The 17746-nt window shown below is 34.1% G+C and overlaps 1 protein-coding gene and 1 non-coding gene across 3 annotated transcripts; both read right to left on the reverse strand.

Moving 5' to 3' along the window:
- Positions 1-17708, reverse strand: LOC144853957 (HAUS augmin-like complex subunit 1). Of its 2 annotated transcripts, none has more exons than XM_078711835.1 (8): positions 17601-17708; positions 16103-16277; positions 15735-15867; positions 15152-15286; positions 14152-14275; positions 13648-13713; positions 13062-13181; positions 1-127 (listed from the first exon to the last, which is right to left on the reverse strand). In XM_078711835.1, the coding sequence occupies exons 1-8, from the start codon at positions 17619-17621 to the stop codon at positions 107-109; spliced, it is 795 nt and encodes a 264-aa protein (XP_078567961.1). In that variant the 5' UTR covers positions 17622-17708; the 3' UTR covers positions 1-106. The 2 variants fall into 2 exon arrangements, with proteins under 2 accessions (XP_078567961.1, XP_078567960.1); XM_078711834.1 differs by lacking the exon at positions 1-127 and adding an exon at positions 11999-12467.
- Trnae-uuc (transfer RNA glutamic acid (anticodon UUC)) lies at positions 11476-11548 on the reverse strand. The gene has a single exon. It is a non-coding gene; the product is annotated as a tRNA-Glu (tRNA).
- Positions 17709-17746: the final 38 nt, after the last annotated feature.

Below are 17746 nucleotides of genomic sequence, written 5' to 3' on the forward strand. Positions count from 1 at the left end.
GTCCCCGTCTGGGTCATTGCAGTCGTACATAAACGACGTATGTTGACACTACGGGGAGTTGAATTTCATCAGCATAAATCGGACGATTTGGCTATGTATAAGTATGTCAATTGTGTTGTGTACTTTCCTGAAAAGAAAAAAATATCAAGCTATTTTAAACACAGTAATGAAATATGTATATATATTTAGAATGCTAACATTTTATTTAGGACTACGAAATAGAGTGTTTACTGCACACATTTTCCACTTTAGGCTGTAACTAACAAAACACGTTGTTTATATTAAGTTTCATATACCACATACGCAAGTAAACTTTCAAATTGAATTGGTTCGTTGTCAGGGCGGTTTGGATTAATTTGAACACGCCTGAAATTGGTGTTTAGCCAATTTAAAAAGTTATTTCCATTAAGATTTGCTCTTATTATTACTCAATACTTTACTTTAGTTTCAATACGTTCGTTATTTAAATTATGAACAAAACCATTGAGATTTTATTAATTTAGGTAATTCTTTCCTTTTTTTGAGCATGTTAAATAATGGTAAATGGCCTACTTACTAGCCACTACTTTAATTAAAATTATGTGATGTATTTACAAAGTTAATCAGAAAGAAAATGAGAAAGAATTGTATATCACTTATTAAGTAAACATTTCAGCTAATATTGATATAACCTTTATCTTTGTTAAATTTATGTCTACTCATTGACATTTGAAGAGAAATTAAACGCCATGATAATAATCATTTTTCAGCAAGTTACTTCTCGTCGTTCCTTTAAATTAGTCTCTAATTCATAGAACATTGTACCACGAGACGTTACCTAATCTTAGAATCTCTCGCACTGATCATTTTAGCTATATAGTTTTAGCTATACCAACAGACTGCATATCAAATTCCATATTATTGGTCACAAAACTTTTTAAAATCTCGAGCTATCTGTATCTGTCGCATGGGACGAAATATTAAATAACGCGCCCTCTGTCGCTTTTTGCAATTTTCAATATTATTTCAATCAGTTTCTGAGATATTGATTTATTATTTTGATTTCACCAAGCAGTAATATACACATAAAACCAATTTAAAAATGGAACAATAGACCAAAAATGAATGTATGTTGTTGGTTCACCTGATCTTCCTACAAATATTGAAGTTGCATTCGATAGATTTTTTAAAGGTTTCACCAAACGGGCATGGTAAGGAGAGAGAGAAGGGAAATCAATGAAAAATAGTTCTTTGCTTTATAAATCCTGTATTACTTTTAATCTTGTACATAATTTATCTCAAGTTTCCTTGTACTGTAAATAGGCCTATTGTTAAATCATTTTTTCTCTAACTTTTATTTTACTTACTCTGGACGCACCTTCATTCAAGAAGTGTGCCACTGTTTCAAGTGTAGCTTCCAAATAAATTATTATTATAAAAACATTTCACAAATTAGCTTTCGCATTCTCAGACATTTTATAGGATTAAGGAAAACGTTCTTCCACGAAACGCAGACATTTTAATGACGGTTAATTTGTTTAATAGCACATCTAAAGAAATTAACAGACATAAATTGTGTCTAACACAATAAACGTGTATAAATTTGTAAAAAGAAGATTAATATATAAACTATGCAAAGCAGGTCAGGTGACCTGTTGGTATAATTTAAGTATTGCGACAGTGATGAAGAGTCCGACGGTCCTAGTTGATCTATACTAGTACTAGGTTGGAGAAAAGGTTAGGCGTATTTAGTCTAGGCAAACTTATTTATCGTTCGTACCCTGTAAGTCCACAGACAAAATGAAAACATTAGTTTAGTCTTTATTGTATGTAATATACTAAGAAAATGTTATTTCAATGTGAAGTCATTGAAATTGAACTCTAAACCTTACAATAACCGTGCCTTCTTCATAAAGATGATATAAAATGATGAAAATCTTACTAATTGACGTCGTCCGATTTGTAATATTTAAATACATCATTCAATCAATAAATCTTTGATTTCGGATGTTTTATTCTATCCATAATTGATAAAAAAGAAACAGAAAAAACAGCAGCCCTGTACAATACTGTACAAACACATTTTCACTATAGAAATACTCTATGCATAGCTTTTGCATATAACATATTATTTCTCCATCTATTCTTTACCTAGGAACAAATAACATTACTGTATACTACTGAACGTAGAAACCGGTCCGGGTTACATGCAGTAGTAGGGTCACACACTCGACCGTCCTAGATTTAAAGATAAAAATATTTACAATTCAGGTGGCAATATGGAAATTGATTGTTTATAAGTCACGTTACAGGGGTCAGGTAATTGACAAAAAGATGTTGTGACGGGGCAATACTGTTTGATCTGCGATTTATGGAAATTCTTCAAAAACTCGGTTTATGGGTCCTGAAAACGTCCCAGATTCTTTTCACTTTTCTCGGCTACGAGAATATTATTACAGAAAAGGTATGTTGAGAAAAAGTGGGAAAAGCACACAGATCGTGCTTTAATGTGTATCTGGGCAATACACCGCATGGTATTTTAAACATAACAGTACAACATTCCGATTTCGAAATTAACGTGTTGCCAGAAAAATGCCATGGAAATGCCAGATTTGCATTCATGTTATCTCACTATCAATATGCGTTTTTTAAATAGTACCGGTATATGTAGCCTACAGTAATGCTGAATAAATGAATATAATGTTGAATGCAGTATTATTAACACGTCTATATTGAAAGCAATCGCCACCAAAATAACATTACTGAGTCAGAAACTCTCACCGCATACCATACACAAGCATTGATATTATTAGCATTATTATTATAACTTTTTATCTAATTATTTATTATTTTTTGTTTTATTTTCATATTTTTACTGAAAAACTACAGTAGCTTTCGACATAAAATGACAAAAATGATGATTAGCTATACAATGTACATTTTATTTCTGTAAACAAAATGAGGGTCTTTTATTTGATTTTAAAAACTGGTGATGGCAGAACCGTGGCATTACCTAGAGCAAGGTCAGCAATAATATAGGTTAGTTAAAAAGGTCGACAGACAAAAACAGTAAATCTAAAGCATTTATGAGCTGTTTGTACACACGAGGTAAATTTGTCGACAACTCTGTATACACACTTGTCTATCATTAGTTTTAATTGGTCGTTTTTCAATAAAATAGAAACAAGGTCTCTACGGACAGTCGTCGACGGGTTACTGATGTCCATCCGACGAGGAGCCGAGACGGTTCACCTTTGGAGGTATGCTTCAGGTCACGGTCTGTCTGTCTGTCTGAAAAGCTAGTCTTTACTTGACATATTTTTGTCTGGGACCCTGTGCGTCTTCTCGTGCGGTTTGACCAGTGCATTCATGACTGCGCAATAATCGTTTAGTAATCGATAAAATACATCTTACTCAAGATATTTTTGTATTGGATGGATTAACAGCATCTATTTTTAACAGAAAGGGTGTTTAAAAAAGATCAATGTCTTCACCCGGCTTACCATGCTCACATAAAACCAGAAGAGAAAAGTATGTCAGATAAAAAGTTCAAAGCCCATATAATAAATACACTTTTTTTTAAATCAATTATTTCCGATTTCAGAAATCTTTAAACATCTTGGGTATGTATGCATCAAAACTAAATAGAAGAAAAACTATACCTCTCCCGGAAACCCAAATATGTATTTTTATTTACAATACGCAACATACGGTAACTTTCAGAAGGTAGATAAAGAACATGATAGGTGGCTTTACGTTATCAGGGGTGCTCCCTGCAGGTTATTACCAATGTTTAAATATATTTGTTCGTTTGACAGTTTGACCAAATTTAAAAGTATATGAACCATATGCTGGTAAAAGAGTTGGGGTCTAATCTTTATTGCCATAAATATTATTTGATTACGACTATACAGTGATTTTAAACCATTGATGAATACGGTAACTGAACTGAATAAAAAATGAACATTGAATAAGGCCTAGTTTCTTGTAACTTCACGGAATGTAAAGGCTTTGTAGAAAATAATGATCCACATAAAAAAAACATTTAACGACCTAATAAGACCTATGCAGACACACTGGGTAAAACAAAGAAGATACGCTTAAAATGATTTATAGAGGTTTAGGTCTTAGATTAAATATGGAAAAAAGAAGAAAAAATATTTCGTTGAAACATCAATTAAGGATTAAAGAATTAACTTTTAATGTTTACCGCCTTCGAACACATACTTCAAACATTTCAGTGTACTGGTTTTCTGCATCTGCATCTTGGTACGGTTGCAATCCGAGATAGAGCGCCTCATTTTAGGGAGAACTTTATTAGGGAACACATAGCTAGTCTATATTTAGGAAATATCAGCTATTTACAATCTCTCGGATTTCCAGAGAAAGTGGGGTGGTTATTTCGTCACATGTATTAAACGGCCGTTTGAATTGTAGTTTATCCAGGGAGCAAAGGCATCTGAATTTTTTCTCTTGCTCATTTTACCCTTTTTCACTCTGACCCAACTCCTCAGTTTTATTATTGTACACATTGATATGCTTTTATCGAATTTATTTATATAGGCCTTACGTGAAATAAATTTAATTGAAATTGACAAAGCGTCTCATACTTGTTTTATAGCAGTTACTCATTCGAAAGTTTGCTTTATATCCCATTACAAACATATTCTGAGAATGTCATTTTCCAATACGGAGAATTCATTTGTATTTGTAGGCCTAAATGGTTGACTTTCTTTCAACGAATATAACTGAACCGATATGAAAAAAAAAAACACAAAACACTTACATCAATTTCAGAACTGTAAAAGAGTACTTACATAACTGAGCAAATGTGTTTTCTGTCGCACCATTGTTAAAAACACTTGCTTTTCTAGGAATATACAGGCAGTTATTAATGTGGGTCATTTGGGAATGAGGAAAGTTCACAAATTAATTCTAGTTGTTAAAAACAAAGCTATAATCAAACAATTTGTTTATTCTCGGTAGTGGATTGTACTTGGCAGTGACACCGTACTTGTTCGTGGAAACAACGGCATATCTCCAAGGGTGAGATGAAGTGAATTATATAACAAGGCATGCATCAGTCAAAAGTCACATATACAATCAACTAGAGAACATAAATCAAAATAATAGTTCCATTAGACATTGTTGTCCATATATTATATTGTAAACACAATCTTCTTCTATTTTCTCACTATTATCATCATTATCAAACGTAAAATCATATTCTGTATCGTCATAATCAGTATAGTTGTTCTTATCACGTCGTCACCAGATGATCAATGTAAAACTTGACAGCAAACCTTTTTCTAGGTAGCAACAGACCCCAAAACGATCAACTTCATCTTCGCCATTTTCATCGTCAACCTCATCGTCATATTTATATTTACCTCATCCTCACCGTCGTCACAGTCAACCTCATCTTCGTCGTCACATTCATCGTCAACCTCATCCTCTTCAAGTCAACCTCATCCTTGTCGTCACCTTCATCCTCACCTTCTTCACAGTGAACCTCATCCTCGTCGTCACCTTCATCCTCACCTTCTTCACAGTGAACCTCATCCTCGTCGTCACCTTCATTATCAACTTCATCCTCACCGTCGTCACAGTCAACCTCATCGTCACCTTCATTGCCAACTTCATCCTCACCGTCGTCAGTCAACCTCATACTCGTCGCCCACCTCATCCTCGTCGTCACTTTCATCGTCAACCTCATCCTCACCCTCTTCAAGTCAACCTCATCCTCGTCGTCACCTTCATCCTCACCGTCGTCACAGTCATCCTCATCGTCACCTTCATTGTCAATTTTATCCTCACCGTCGATCGTCAGTCAACCTCATACTCGTCGCCAACTTCATCCTCGTCGTCACCTTCATCGTCAACCTCATCCTCACCGTCGTCACAGTCAACCTCATCCTCGTTGTCATGTTCATTGTCAACTTCATCCTCACCGTCGTCAAGTCAAACTCATCCTCACAACATTGGCAACCTCATCCTCGCTGTCACCTTCATTGTCAACTTCATCCTCGCCGTCGTCACAGTCAACCTCATCCTCGTCGTCAACCTTTCCCTCACCCTTTTCACAGTAAACTTCATCCTCCTCACCGTCGTCACAATCAACATCATCCTCATCGTCAACAATCCTATCATAGCATTTCACCAATAATGATATCTGAGATGCTTTATTTTGTATTCGAAGAGATAGATTGTCGTTTGTCAAAAGATTAGCACAGTGTTAATTTTCTCGTAAACGTATAAATAACATTTCGATGGAAACTCGGTCATTGCAGTGATAGTCGATTCTGGAAACAATACACATGGAGGAAAGCTCTCACGTACACGTCTCTTTAGTAGAAATATTACACGCGGAAGCAAAAAGGCAGAGTACAACAACTAATACATACGCACTAACCATTTTATTACAAAAACCGCACTACTTTTTCTTATAACGCGCACGCAATTCAATAAGTTTACGATACGATATTATTTATTTCCATTTCAACGAGGTACAAATGAAATTTGGTTGGTTGGTTTACATTTGATTTACATACAATATACAGTTAGGCGAAAACTGTTTGGTTTCAGTCGATATATATTTGGGTTAGTAGTTTTAATATTATTAATCTAGAAGAGCACAAGAAACATGTCACACTGATCTGTGTGGTTATTCTTCCATTTCCGTTCGCACACAGTTTAGTGACTTTCATATTTTAAGAAAGCCATTAAATAGGCCTATCATGTTTTGAAAGATAGGGGAATTAAAGAATGTTAGATCCCATGTTAATTCATGGCCGCTACACGAACCAGAAAGCAGTTAGCCTACCTATAAATAGTTTTTTAAAAGAAATATACTCGGAAGTGAGACCACGAAGAAAAGAAACTTAACGCACGGGAATTCAATAAACACGGATGTTCATGCTTATGGGCGCGTAACATTTTAGTACGTGATGTCACGAATTATAGAGACATTGTGAGACCATTAGTCTATTAGTAGACTAGGGCTAGGAGATTCGTAGGCCTACAGAGGTAAAGAAATAACTCTTGATCTAAGAGGCCAATAACTAGAGGAGGGAGGGGACCACACTAATATACATTTAGCATTTATAACCATAGATCTAAACATGTTAGGTCCATGCTCTAACCATAACAAACTACTTAAATAATAATAACTAGACATGTAACTCGTCACTTTGACGAGTTTGGTTTTCCGCCGCGCAAGTGGTGCAACATTAACATTAAGGGGATAGGTTGAGGACAAAAGGAAGTGTTCACGTTGGCATTATGACCTGAACTGAAGAATATGATATGTTGTTATTGCTGAATTTTATTATTTAAATTCATATATAGTATACACAGTATAATCTGTATCCATATCACATACAGTGTAGAATAGGTGAAATTACGGGACCCGATATTTATTGCAATTTTTAACATGTTGACGGTTTTAAAATGAAACGCGAAGGTAGCATTTCCGAAAGGAAATTATCTCAGCAACAACGTATTAGCGTGTAGAAGAAATTTGAATACGTGAAATATTGATGCGCGCTCTTTTAAATGTAATGAATTATGACGCAAAAGATGAAAATACGACCTTTTTTATTTAACTGGCCATATGATGACGTCACAACATCCGATTGGCAACATTTTTACATAGTTTCGTATCTACAATCCAATAGCTTCCAGAAAAAGTTTTAATCGTGATTATCACATTTTATTCTTACGAGCTATAACAGATTAAAATTTACTGTAAAGATGAAATTAATGCCACACGTGATTTAAATTTTTATGCATGATGACGTCAAAAAAATTAAAATATTTTTAACTCCTGCGAAAGATAGTTGATTGACCTAGACAATATCAAAATCGGGGTGAAAATGGAAAACGGATAAGTGGAGATGCGCTCTATTCAATGTGGTAAGCTATGACGAAAGATACAAAAATCCTAAATTTTATATTCGCGTGGCCATACGATGTCGTCACAATGTCCGGTTAGCCATATTAATACCTGATACGATATCTACAACTCATCTACTTCCAGAATATGCCATCCACAAAAAGTTGACCGTCTAGTTTAGAAATTACGACTGTTTAAAAAAAGGCATATTTTAAACGAATTTTTTAACCTTTTCATAAAAAACGCGCGCAAATTGTCCAATTCGACGTGCTCGTATGACGTATCTTTAAGTCGAAATTGTTTAAAATTTGGTAAAATTACTAGAAAAGGCTGGAAAAACATAAATCACGCGAAAAAAATACGTTTTCAATGCTACGTGCGCACCGCACACGTAAAAATGTGCGCACGCGTGGGAATTTTTGACATGCTTAAAACGACATGAAACGCGTAGAAAGTTGATTATAAATTAATTTTGCGCATTTTGAAATTTTAAATGCGCGTGCGCGCGTAACTTTGTGTAAAACACGCAATTTTTTTCCCACAGAAAGTTAGCGCATAATATAAATTAAACTTTTGCAAAGTTTCAAGTTGAAATGTTATTTGGTTGTCGAGCTATGTTAAATACGAGAAAATCGTTAAATCGCGCGTACGTCACGTTGCGCAATTGTAAGCATCATGAAAAGCTTCGCTTGACGACGTTACATAAATGTCAAAATGTCAACATAGTTAAAAAAATGTTATGTTTGCAAGTTTTAGAGAAAAGCGTTACACAAAAATCATACAGAAAGAAAGAAGATGAAAAAAAAAAAGATGATGATGATGATGATGATGATTTCGTACAATCACAAGAGGTTTTCCTGCAACTTCGTTGCGGAAAACCAATAATACTAATACTGTACTTCGAACATACACCGGTATAGTATAACATGGAGGATCGTCCATTCCGTAAATTGATTAAGTAATGCACATTGGGGAGATATTTTAAACATAAATCTGTAAATGATTCTACTGGGAAAGATATTTATGTATTTGTCGTTTTAGTTCAGCCATTTTCAGCATTAAATTTCGTTCGGAGATAACATTCCCGGATTTTAGATGGTGAATAAAGAATCTTACAGAATTGTGATTTTCAAATTAGATTGATGCTAATAGTGTGTTTGTTATTATTATTAATTTAATCATTATAATGGCAATGTAGAAACATTTATAAAATTGAGAAAAATTAATTAAAACTCCCAAAGGTGTGAAAAACGCGAGTGCAAATTGGTAATTTTGTAGAAAAAAAATTGATATGAAGAATTGGGCAGCTTCGACAAGATGACAAATAAAATGGAAAAATGTTTTTGAAATCACAAATTATTAATTTTACAGCCATTGAAACAACCCAGTGATTTATACAAGAAATGAGAAAAAAGGCCGACCATTCGAACAAAATCATACGCACAAAATATTGCTTTTGTTAGTTAGTGCTCAAGATCGATGCAGATATTCTTAGATTTTTCTGCGTAGGCAATGTAAAGTGTGAACTTAGATTTTGTTGGATAGAAACTGATAAATCTCATACGTCAGCACCATTATATTTTTTTTAACGAGAAACAAATAACACACAAACACCTGAAGACGGTTCATCAAAGGAATGATGACGCCGACTACAACGATTAAGCAAAAAGTAATATAAGTGTAATAATAGGCCTACTAATAGTTCAGATGAACTTAATAACACACACCATTATCGATCACAAATTGCAAATGTATATTTGTATATTCCATCCATTACGAAACTTAAAAATAACAAGAAAACATTGATTTGACGTTAATATACCTGGAGGACTTAATGCGATTAATAATCAGTAATTGGGCTGGAACAGTTTTAAGGTAAAAAGTAAAAGAGCATCGGTGTTTTGTTAAGATCGGCACACCAACGCCATCCCTCAAAGGGAACAAACAATGTATAACGATGAAAAATACAATACTAGTTACTTGTAGTACTTTTGTAAAATAAGAAACAAATTAAGAAACATTTCAAATGATTTTGAATTGTTTCAACGGAAGTAGAAAAAAAAATCAAATTAAATATTTCTTATTATTAAATTGTTAATGAATAGGTTGTATCAGATAATACTCTTAGAATTCATTACAAATCCCCATTTCACTCTGGTACTTAAGAGGGGTTTTGTTTTTTGGGGGGGTTTTTTCATCATCCGTCACGATGAATGAAGATTAATTATCAGTGAAGCATATATATCGGCGCAACGCCTCCGTTTCCACCGATCTGCCTCATTAGTGATGTAAACAGTCTGTGTTGGCCTAACGTCTCGATACATCATAACTCAATTTAAAGTAAGGTAAAATATCATAACCTATAATCATCGAAACCGGATGTCGGATACCAAAGATTATTAAAGGTATAACGATGAAAGTTGAATATTAATGTGACTTTTTTGACAGTCTGTCTTTCCGTTTGACTCCCACCTGTGCACATGTAGGCCTATAAAATGACACATTACATCAGATTATTATAGCATATACGGAGTAATTCGTATTAAGTACTAATTCGTATTAAGAAGTTCAAACCCGTAGACACACTAATACTATGCATCTGTTAACTGTACTGTAGACGATTAATCGTTATAAAGCGTATTCAAGATTTTGTCGTCTGGATATTAAGTGACGTCACCTGATTGGAAATAGGGCATGGTATTCTGTGCTAGATGTAAAGACTAAAGTAAACGATGTTTTATTTAACCTGCAGATGTATTTAATTTAGTGTTTCAGAAAATAATAGGGACTGTTCATAAACGATTATTTGTGGTCTACGGTATTGTGTTCCCTATCAGATACGCGGGTGTACGTGTGTGTGGGTAGGTGAGGGAGGGGTCGCGCATATATACATTATCGGAACTTTCGCCGATGAGCTATGCTCGACGCGATTATGAGATCATGTTCCGAATATGAGCACTGTTTCAATAATTTGACAGTATGATTTATATATTATATCAATCAATCAATTCGTATTTATAATGCGCCGAATTTTTTCTAAAAAGATAAGTTCTAAGGCGCAACGCCAGAACCGCTAGCACTTGTAAATTTGTTGGAATAAATATGATTTCACATGCCTTTTAAATAAGTCTGTAGATTTTGATTTTCTGATATTAACCGGAAGAGTGTTCCATATAGATGGAGCGCAGACACTAAACGCACGATCACCGTACGTTATTAGGCGTGATCTAGGCACGCGTAATCTTAGGTTATCATTAGATGATTGCTGTGTTGGTAGCTTAGCAATTCGCTCAGGTACTCCGGTGCCAGGCCATTAAGGCATTTATATGTCAGTAACAGAATATTTGTAACCAGTGCAGTTTGATGAAAAGTGGAGTAACATGGTCATACTTCCTGCGCATATATATATGATACGTGATGCTAAATTTTGAACCAGTAGTAACTTTCGGATCGTAGTCTCAGGGAGGCCATAAAGAAGCCCATTACAGTAATCTAGCCTCGATAACACTCGATAACATAACTTTTCTGGCTGTTTTACTTTATCGTTTTTATTTAGCTTTTCGCTTTTTTTTTTATGAGGAAATCTGTGAGAATGAGAAAGTCGCCCCAACCGAGATTCGAACCCGGAACCTTCTGCTTGAAATGCAGATGTCCTAACCATTAGACCACTGGGGCTTTTATGGTATTGTTCAAACTCGATTGGATAGCGACTTTTTTTTAACATTCTCGGCGTGGTACGGCGGAACAGCACTAGTCCTCAATTGTACACATGCGAATCAGAGATCAAATTGATACGCCCTCATCTTTCAGTATTTTATTCACGAAGCGGGAAGCGAAAAGATACAGTATTATATATATATAAACACATCAGGCACAGTATAGAGGGTGGGGGGGGGGAGAGGAAACGTTGATAAAGATTTATTTCTGGATTTGAATCTGTGTAAATATCTGTAATAATAAACCTAGACTATTTAGAAGGATTGAGGGCAGTACACTAAGCAGAAAGACTACTGAAAAAACAGATTTACATTACAAACAATTTAGAATATTTGCTGAGGGCAGCAGAAAAGAAAAAATAACAAACAATGTAAGAACAAGAGGACCAGACAACATTCAATTGTTTTTTTTTAATGTAATACTTTTAATATTACGGTTAAATACTTATGATTTATAGTTAACTGTTTTCATGGATGTCAAATAAAAATAAAAAGCACAATAAATAAACCCTAAACACCATTTCCATCATGAAAATGAAATGGTTGCAAAGTTGTGAATCAGAACTTTTGGTAAATTCTAGATAGCCTGGTTATCTGCCATAATAGTTATTAGAATAGAAAATATCATTTTCATTGTATATATGCATTTCATGTGCCATCATTGATTCCGCTGATTGTTTTGTTGAAAAATTACCCTATGTCACAGAAAAGTTCACTCGATTAACATTGTCAATATTGAGTGAGAAATTTTTATACAGATTTATGAAAAAAAAATGTTTATACTGAACTAAGATATTTACAGTGAGATCTAAAAAATTGTACACTCATCATGTTCGCATTGCATCAATATTCCTTGCCAATTCTGACTCTAATGACTCCTGAAACAGATAATCATTTCATATTTGATAATCTATGATAACCAGTTCAATTTTAATCACTTTAACAATAGCCAGTTTAATGATAACCAGCTTAATGTTAACCAGTATAAATATTAACCAGTTTAATGATAACCAGTTTAATGATAACCAGTTTAATGATAACCAGTTTAATGATAACCAGTTTAGTTGTAAAACATGTTTCTTTCAAATACTGTACTGTATTATGTTTGTTATATAAACGAAAACACATGGCATATTAAGCAAAATCACAAGCAATAGTATAGGCCTGAACAGATTTAACTGTTCTTGCTCCAATACCCATTGAATGCCTAATATACATGTATTGCTTGGATAGGAAAACAAAATAAAATTCATTTAGTATTAAAAATATATAAAAAAAATATATATTTCAATCAATCATATCCAGCTGCAAATTACAACATGCCTTGCCCCATGTTTTTTTTTTACATGGATAACAAAGCTATGATTTGAGTACAGGGTTTATGGATTGGTAATCAAGTTCGATAACCAAATAAGCTACAGCACCACTACAAGACCAGGCAATACAGAATTAATTACAGGTAGTAAACTTACCAATTCTTGTCTGGCTTCTTCAATCTTCACTTTAGTTAGTGTTATGTTAGGAGGCAAACAATGGTAGCTGTCCAATTTAGACTTCAAAGGTACAAGTTTTGCTTTTAAATTACCGAGGTACTAAAAAAAACAAAGACTTTATGAATTTAAAATCAAAATCCTGGAATTTGACCATTGGTCGCACTTGGATAATTTCATGCGTTTACCATGGTTTTACAAAACCTTAACCGGTGACATTAAAAACTATGATTGAAGTGCATGGTGAAGATCATGAACTCTTGATGTTTACCAAAGTGCCATGTCTGGATTGGACTTTTTTAGTCAGCATGGTTAGTTTAATATATATAATATTTCCTTATGGTTTTACCAAGACTATGGTAAGTTCGACTGGGCAGGTAAAATTAATCGTTGGTATAAATCATAACCACTATTCAGATTGGACTTAATTTGGTCAATTTATCCGGTGACTCAGTTATTAAGTCCAATGCAATCACGACTTAACATAATATGATTGCATTTCCCACAACTATAGTACTTAAATTTGAAGGCTTTTATTATATTTAATTCATATTAGCTATAAACCTACTTGAGCTTCTTTCACAAGACTTTGGTGACTATATGATTCACTAAAACCATTCTCATTCAACTGATCCTAAAAAAAAAACATTTAAGTATTTTATAAAATCATTATTTCTATGATGAAATATATATAACTAATTAAAATTAGTTAACACACAGTATGGGACACCTACATTAGGAGGATTGTAATTTTTAAAATCAGACTTCTAAGAATTTCCAATTTATGTTTAAAAGTCAAAGCAGTCAGAAGTTATTTTTACATCATAAAGTCAAAGCAGTCAGAAGTTAAAATGAGATTTTAAACTAAAATATTGTAGTTACAAGTAGAACATTGAGTAGTGGTATTGAGATTTACACGCCTGCTTACCAAACACATCATTCTAGGTACAAATACTGGCTCTATTGCAGTACCATGATTTGTTTATGGAACAAAAAGTCCCAAGTTTACAATGCATGGGCTTGTTAAATGTTGGAAATAACAAAGATGACAACATTCTATTGAAATACCTACCTTTAGCTGTTGGCGTTTAGCAGCATATTCTCTGATTTTGTTATGCAGGAATCCAGTTGTTCTGATCTTCTTTTCCAACTCTGGTCCTGCATTTTTTGACTGATCTTCCAATGTTTCAAGAACTCTAACATAAATTTAAATGAAGAAAATACTTCAGAAATGATTAAAGATTTTAATATTTAATTTTTAAGCCTGCTATCATGTCGGCGTTAGTCAACGCTATCATCTTTGATCGTTAAAAGTTCAACAATGATCGTTTGTAAACGACCTAGTTGAAATGATAACGATAACGTGATCATTTGATTTCTAGAGTTGAAAATGCCTGTCTTTTCTCTCGACGTCGTCGTCGTAACACGAAAAAATGAATAGAGGACTCCTCTCCTAGGCACACTATCTCTATACTGATGGTTCTTCGTGCTCAGTAGGCCTATTATAGTCCAAATAGCATTTTGGACTAGGCTGAAGTTTTAGACCTATCCAGACCCTATACCACGCCTACTTTCCGGAACATCATTTTATAGTCACTTTGGATGATGCAACAAAAATAAATGTAGTCAGGAGGATTTTCCATCAATTATGTGACGTCATGTACTGTATCGCCAAGATGATTGGTCAGTTCTTGTGTTTTAACATTGCAATATCGCTAGAGTTTAACTGGATTCAACTCTTGCGATTGTCATTAATCGCGACTTGTAGCGTCGATTAACATTTATTTTTTTTATTATTATTACACATTTTCCTGTAAATCGCAGAAGTTCTGTGTCGCCGTTGTTTGTTAAAAATGTACCTTTTGCTGTAAATTGTTACAATTTCAATGTTTACGTAGAAGATCGCCGATTATTGTTAACGAGAGCGCCGAATAACGTCAACAAGAAAACAGGCTTTACATGCACATATCGCTTTTTAAAGATTTACTTTCTATTGTCAACAACTGCTTGCAAGCTTTACAACAACAATTCCCAGTGAAATTAATTTGTGATCAGTGATTCTAGTTGCATACCTTTTTAAGTTGGCAGCTTTGATAAGGGCAGCTTTAGTTTTAGTAAACAACTGTTCATTTTGTTTTGCTTCGACGTGATGTGCTTTCTTTGTTTCCATCATGGATTCTGTTAAATTGTTCATCTGCAGTATATAACTGAAATTTAAAAATAGTAAACTTAACTTAAGGTGTAGTTCATCCTCATCAGTTACTGCTCTTGTTGTGACATGATGTTTTCTAGCATTTTCTGCCATTTGCCTCTGTCATGGGCAGAATGGTTATGTGAATGTGTCTATGAATTTTGGTCTTTACTTTTCTGTTTCATCAGTGCAAAGCGTCTTTGGTGTAGTTAATGGGTTAAAAATAAATAGTGGGTTGTAAACACATTTTCCTGCATATCAAAGAGAAAGATGAGGGGTTTTGCTATTCTTTAACACATTTTTAACAGCCTTTTTCATTAATACCTTACTTACAGATAGTTCAGATAAAAACTGACAGACAGACATTAACCTGTTACCTTGCAATAATATGTTCATTTATTGAACTGATTGAAATGTAAGGATGTGATTAAACCCTGTTACAATAACTAAAAGATATGTTTTACCTTGATGTTGTGACATCTTTAATTTCTAGGATTGTTGCAATCTCAGCCAATGTTCTCAAACTCACTGTTCCTGACTGTGATAAGGATGGTGTTGATAAGCCAACAGATTCTAATATACGACTAAGACGTTTGGCTAAAAATGAAACATCAGTAAATAGAAATAACTTTATAAAATTGTTGTTTGGCTAAAATTTAATTATAGCCAAACAACAATTTTATAAAATAGTAATTTTAAAGAAGTTAATTAATTGTGTGTGTGTGTGCTTGAGTAAATGCATTGGTATTGTGATCCGAGAATTTCACAAAAATGTTGTTCCCTTTTGGGACTACTGTATAACTAGGTAATTTTACAATATTTAAATACCAACCTTCTGCTTCATATTCTGAAGTTTTTTGGTTCAAATCTGCAACAATAATTTCTGCATCATGGTCACGTTCTCTGTTCTTCTGCATTAGTTTGGTTAGTGTTTCAAGGTTGCGTTCGTTAATTTCATACTGAGGTATGTCATCTTCCACAAACACCTCTTCAAGCCACATTTGTACCTATCATCAAATTGTAAAATTTTATTTTAAATTCCTGCATTATTTAATTTCTTGTAGGAAAAATCTGTAAAAATGGAAAATTACTGAATCATCCTTTTGTAAATGATGTAATATTTGTTTCTATGTTGTAAAAATGCTTACCTTAGTGATGCTTACCTTAGTGAAATAAGGAGGCAAAGAGTATTTACTCGTAGAGGCTGCCTCCTCTTATAGTGTTTATGTGTGTGTCATAATTTTGCTTGAAAGTGTTAAAGATGTTTTAAACTTTTGGACTAAATTAAAAAATGTATAGGTATAAAGAATGCTGTATCATTCAAGGAAAATAGTTACGCAGTATTGTTAATTTTCTCATAGTTGTTGGAAATTTATTTTACGAGAGTACAGTAGATGTAGGCTCAATTTATTCAAGATGTTTTGTAATTAGATTTACTGGCGTGTTCCTTTGATTGAAACGAAAATATAACTGATATTAAAGTTTTTTCAATTAAAAAAAAAATATTATGTTTTTGGATAAGTTCAGGTTTTAAACGAATTCATTTTTATGAATAAGATTATAATAACAAAAATTGTAATTTATGGACAAAACACTGTAGCCTAGGCTTAGGTATATTATTTAATATTATTATTAGTGGGCTGTGGTAGGACTTTAAAGTCAATCATGAAGTCTCAAATTAACTTAATTAATGAATGAATTGTGGTCTAGGCTACTAGGCTAGGCCTACTAGTAGTAGTAGTTAGTAGGCCTACTACTAACTAGGGGATTCCCCTACTTTATTAGGCTAGTCTAGCTTTTTAAAATTGTCTAAATTAATATTAGGTAAGGTAAGACTACCTCTAACTAGGCCTAGGATAGTACTAGTACTAGGCCTATTGCTATGGCCGGCCGTATGGATGACCGGCCCTACCTACCCGGCCTATACTCTAGTCTAGGACTAGGCCTGGCCCTAGCTAGGCCCTACCTAGTCTAGCTTGGCCTACCTACCACCTACTGTACTACTAGTAGCCTACTACCAAGAGGTCCTAGCCTAGCTAGGCCTAGTGCCAGAGTAGTAGCCTACTAGTAGTAGTAGGCCTAGGGCCGAATCGTCCCACTACCCTACTGTCTGTACCCCAGCCAGGCCCCCATTTAATTAGGCTAGGCCTAGGCCGCTAGAGGCCTCTAGTACAGTAGTAGGTTAGCCTAGCTAGCCTAGGCTAGGCCTACTAGCCTAGACTATAGAGGTTAGGCTAGGCCTTCATATCCAATCAAAGTTAAATATATTTATAAATAAATAAATAAATCCATTGATCTATATAATTTTTCCTTTCGTTAATAATACCTACTTTTCTATGTTTTTCATTCATCGCGATCTCTCTAGTAGAAAGAGGCCAAACACCAAATTCAATTGTGCCGCCTTTTTTCAAATGTGATATTTACACGGCAACATGTGTATTATAAACCGCAGTGTCAATTATTGCACATATGTACG

Source organism: Antedon bifida, chromosome 10, assembly GCF_963402885.1.
Source record: "Antedon bifida chromosome 10, ecAntBifi1.1, whole genome shotgun sequence".
Lineage (NCBI taxonomy): Eukaryota > Metazoa > Echinodermata > Crinoidea > Comatulida > Antedonidae > Antedon > Antedon bifida.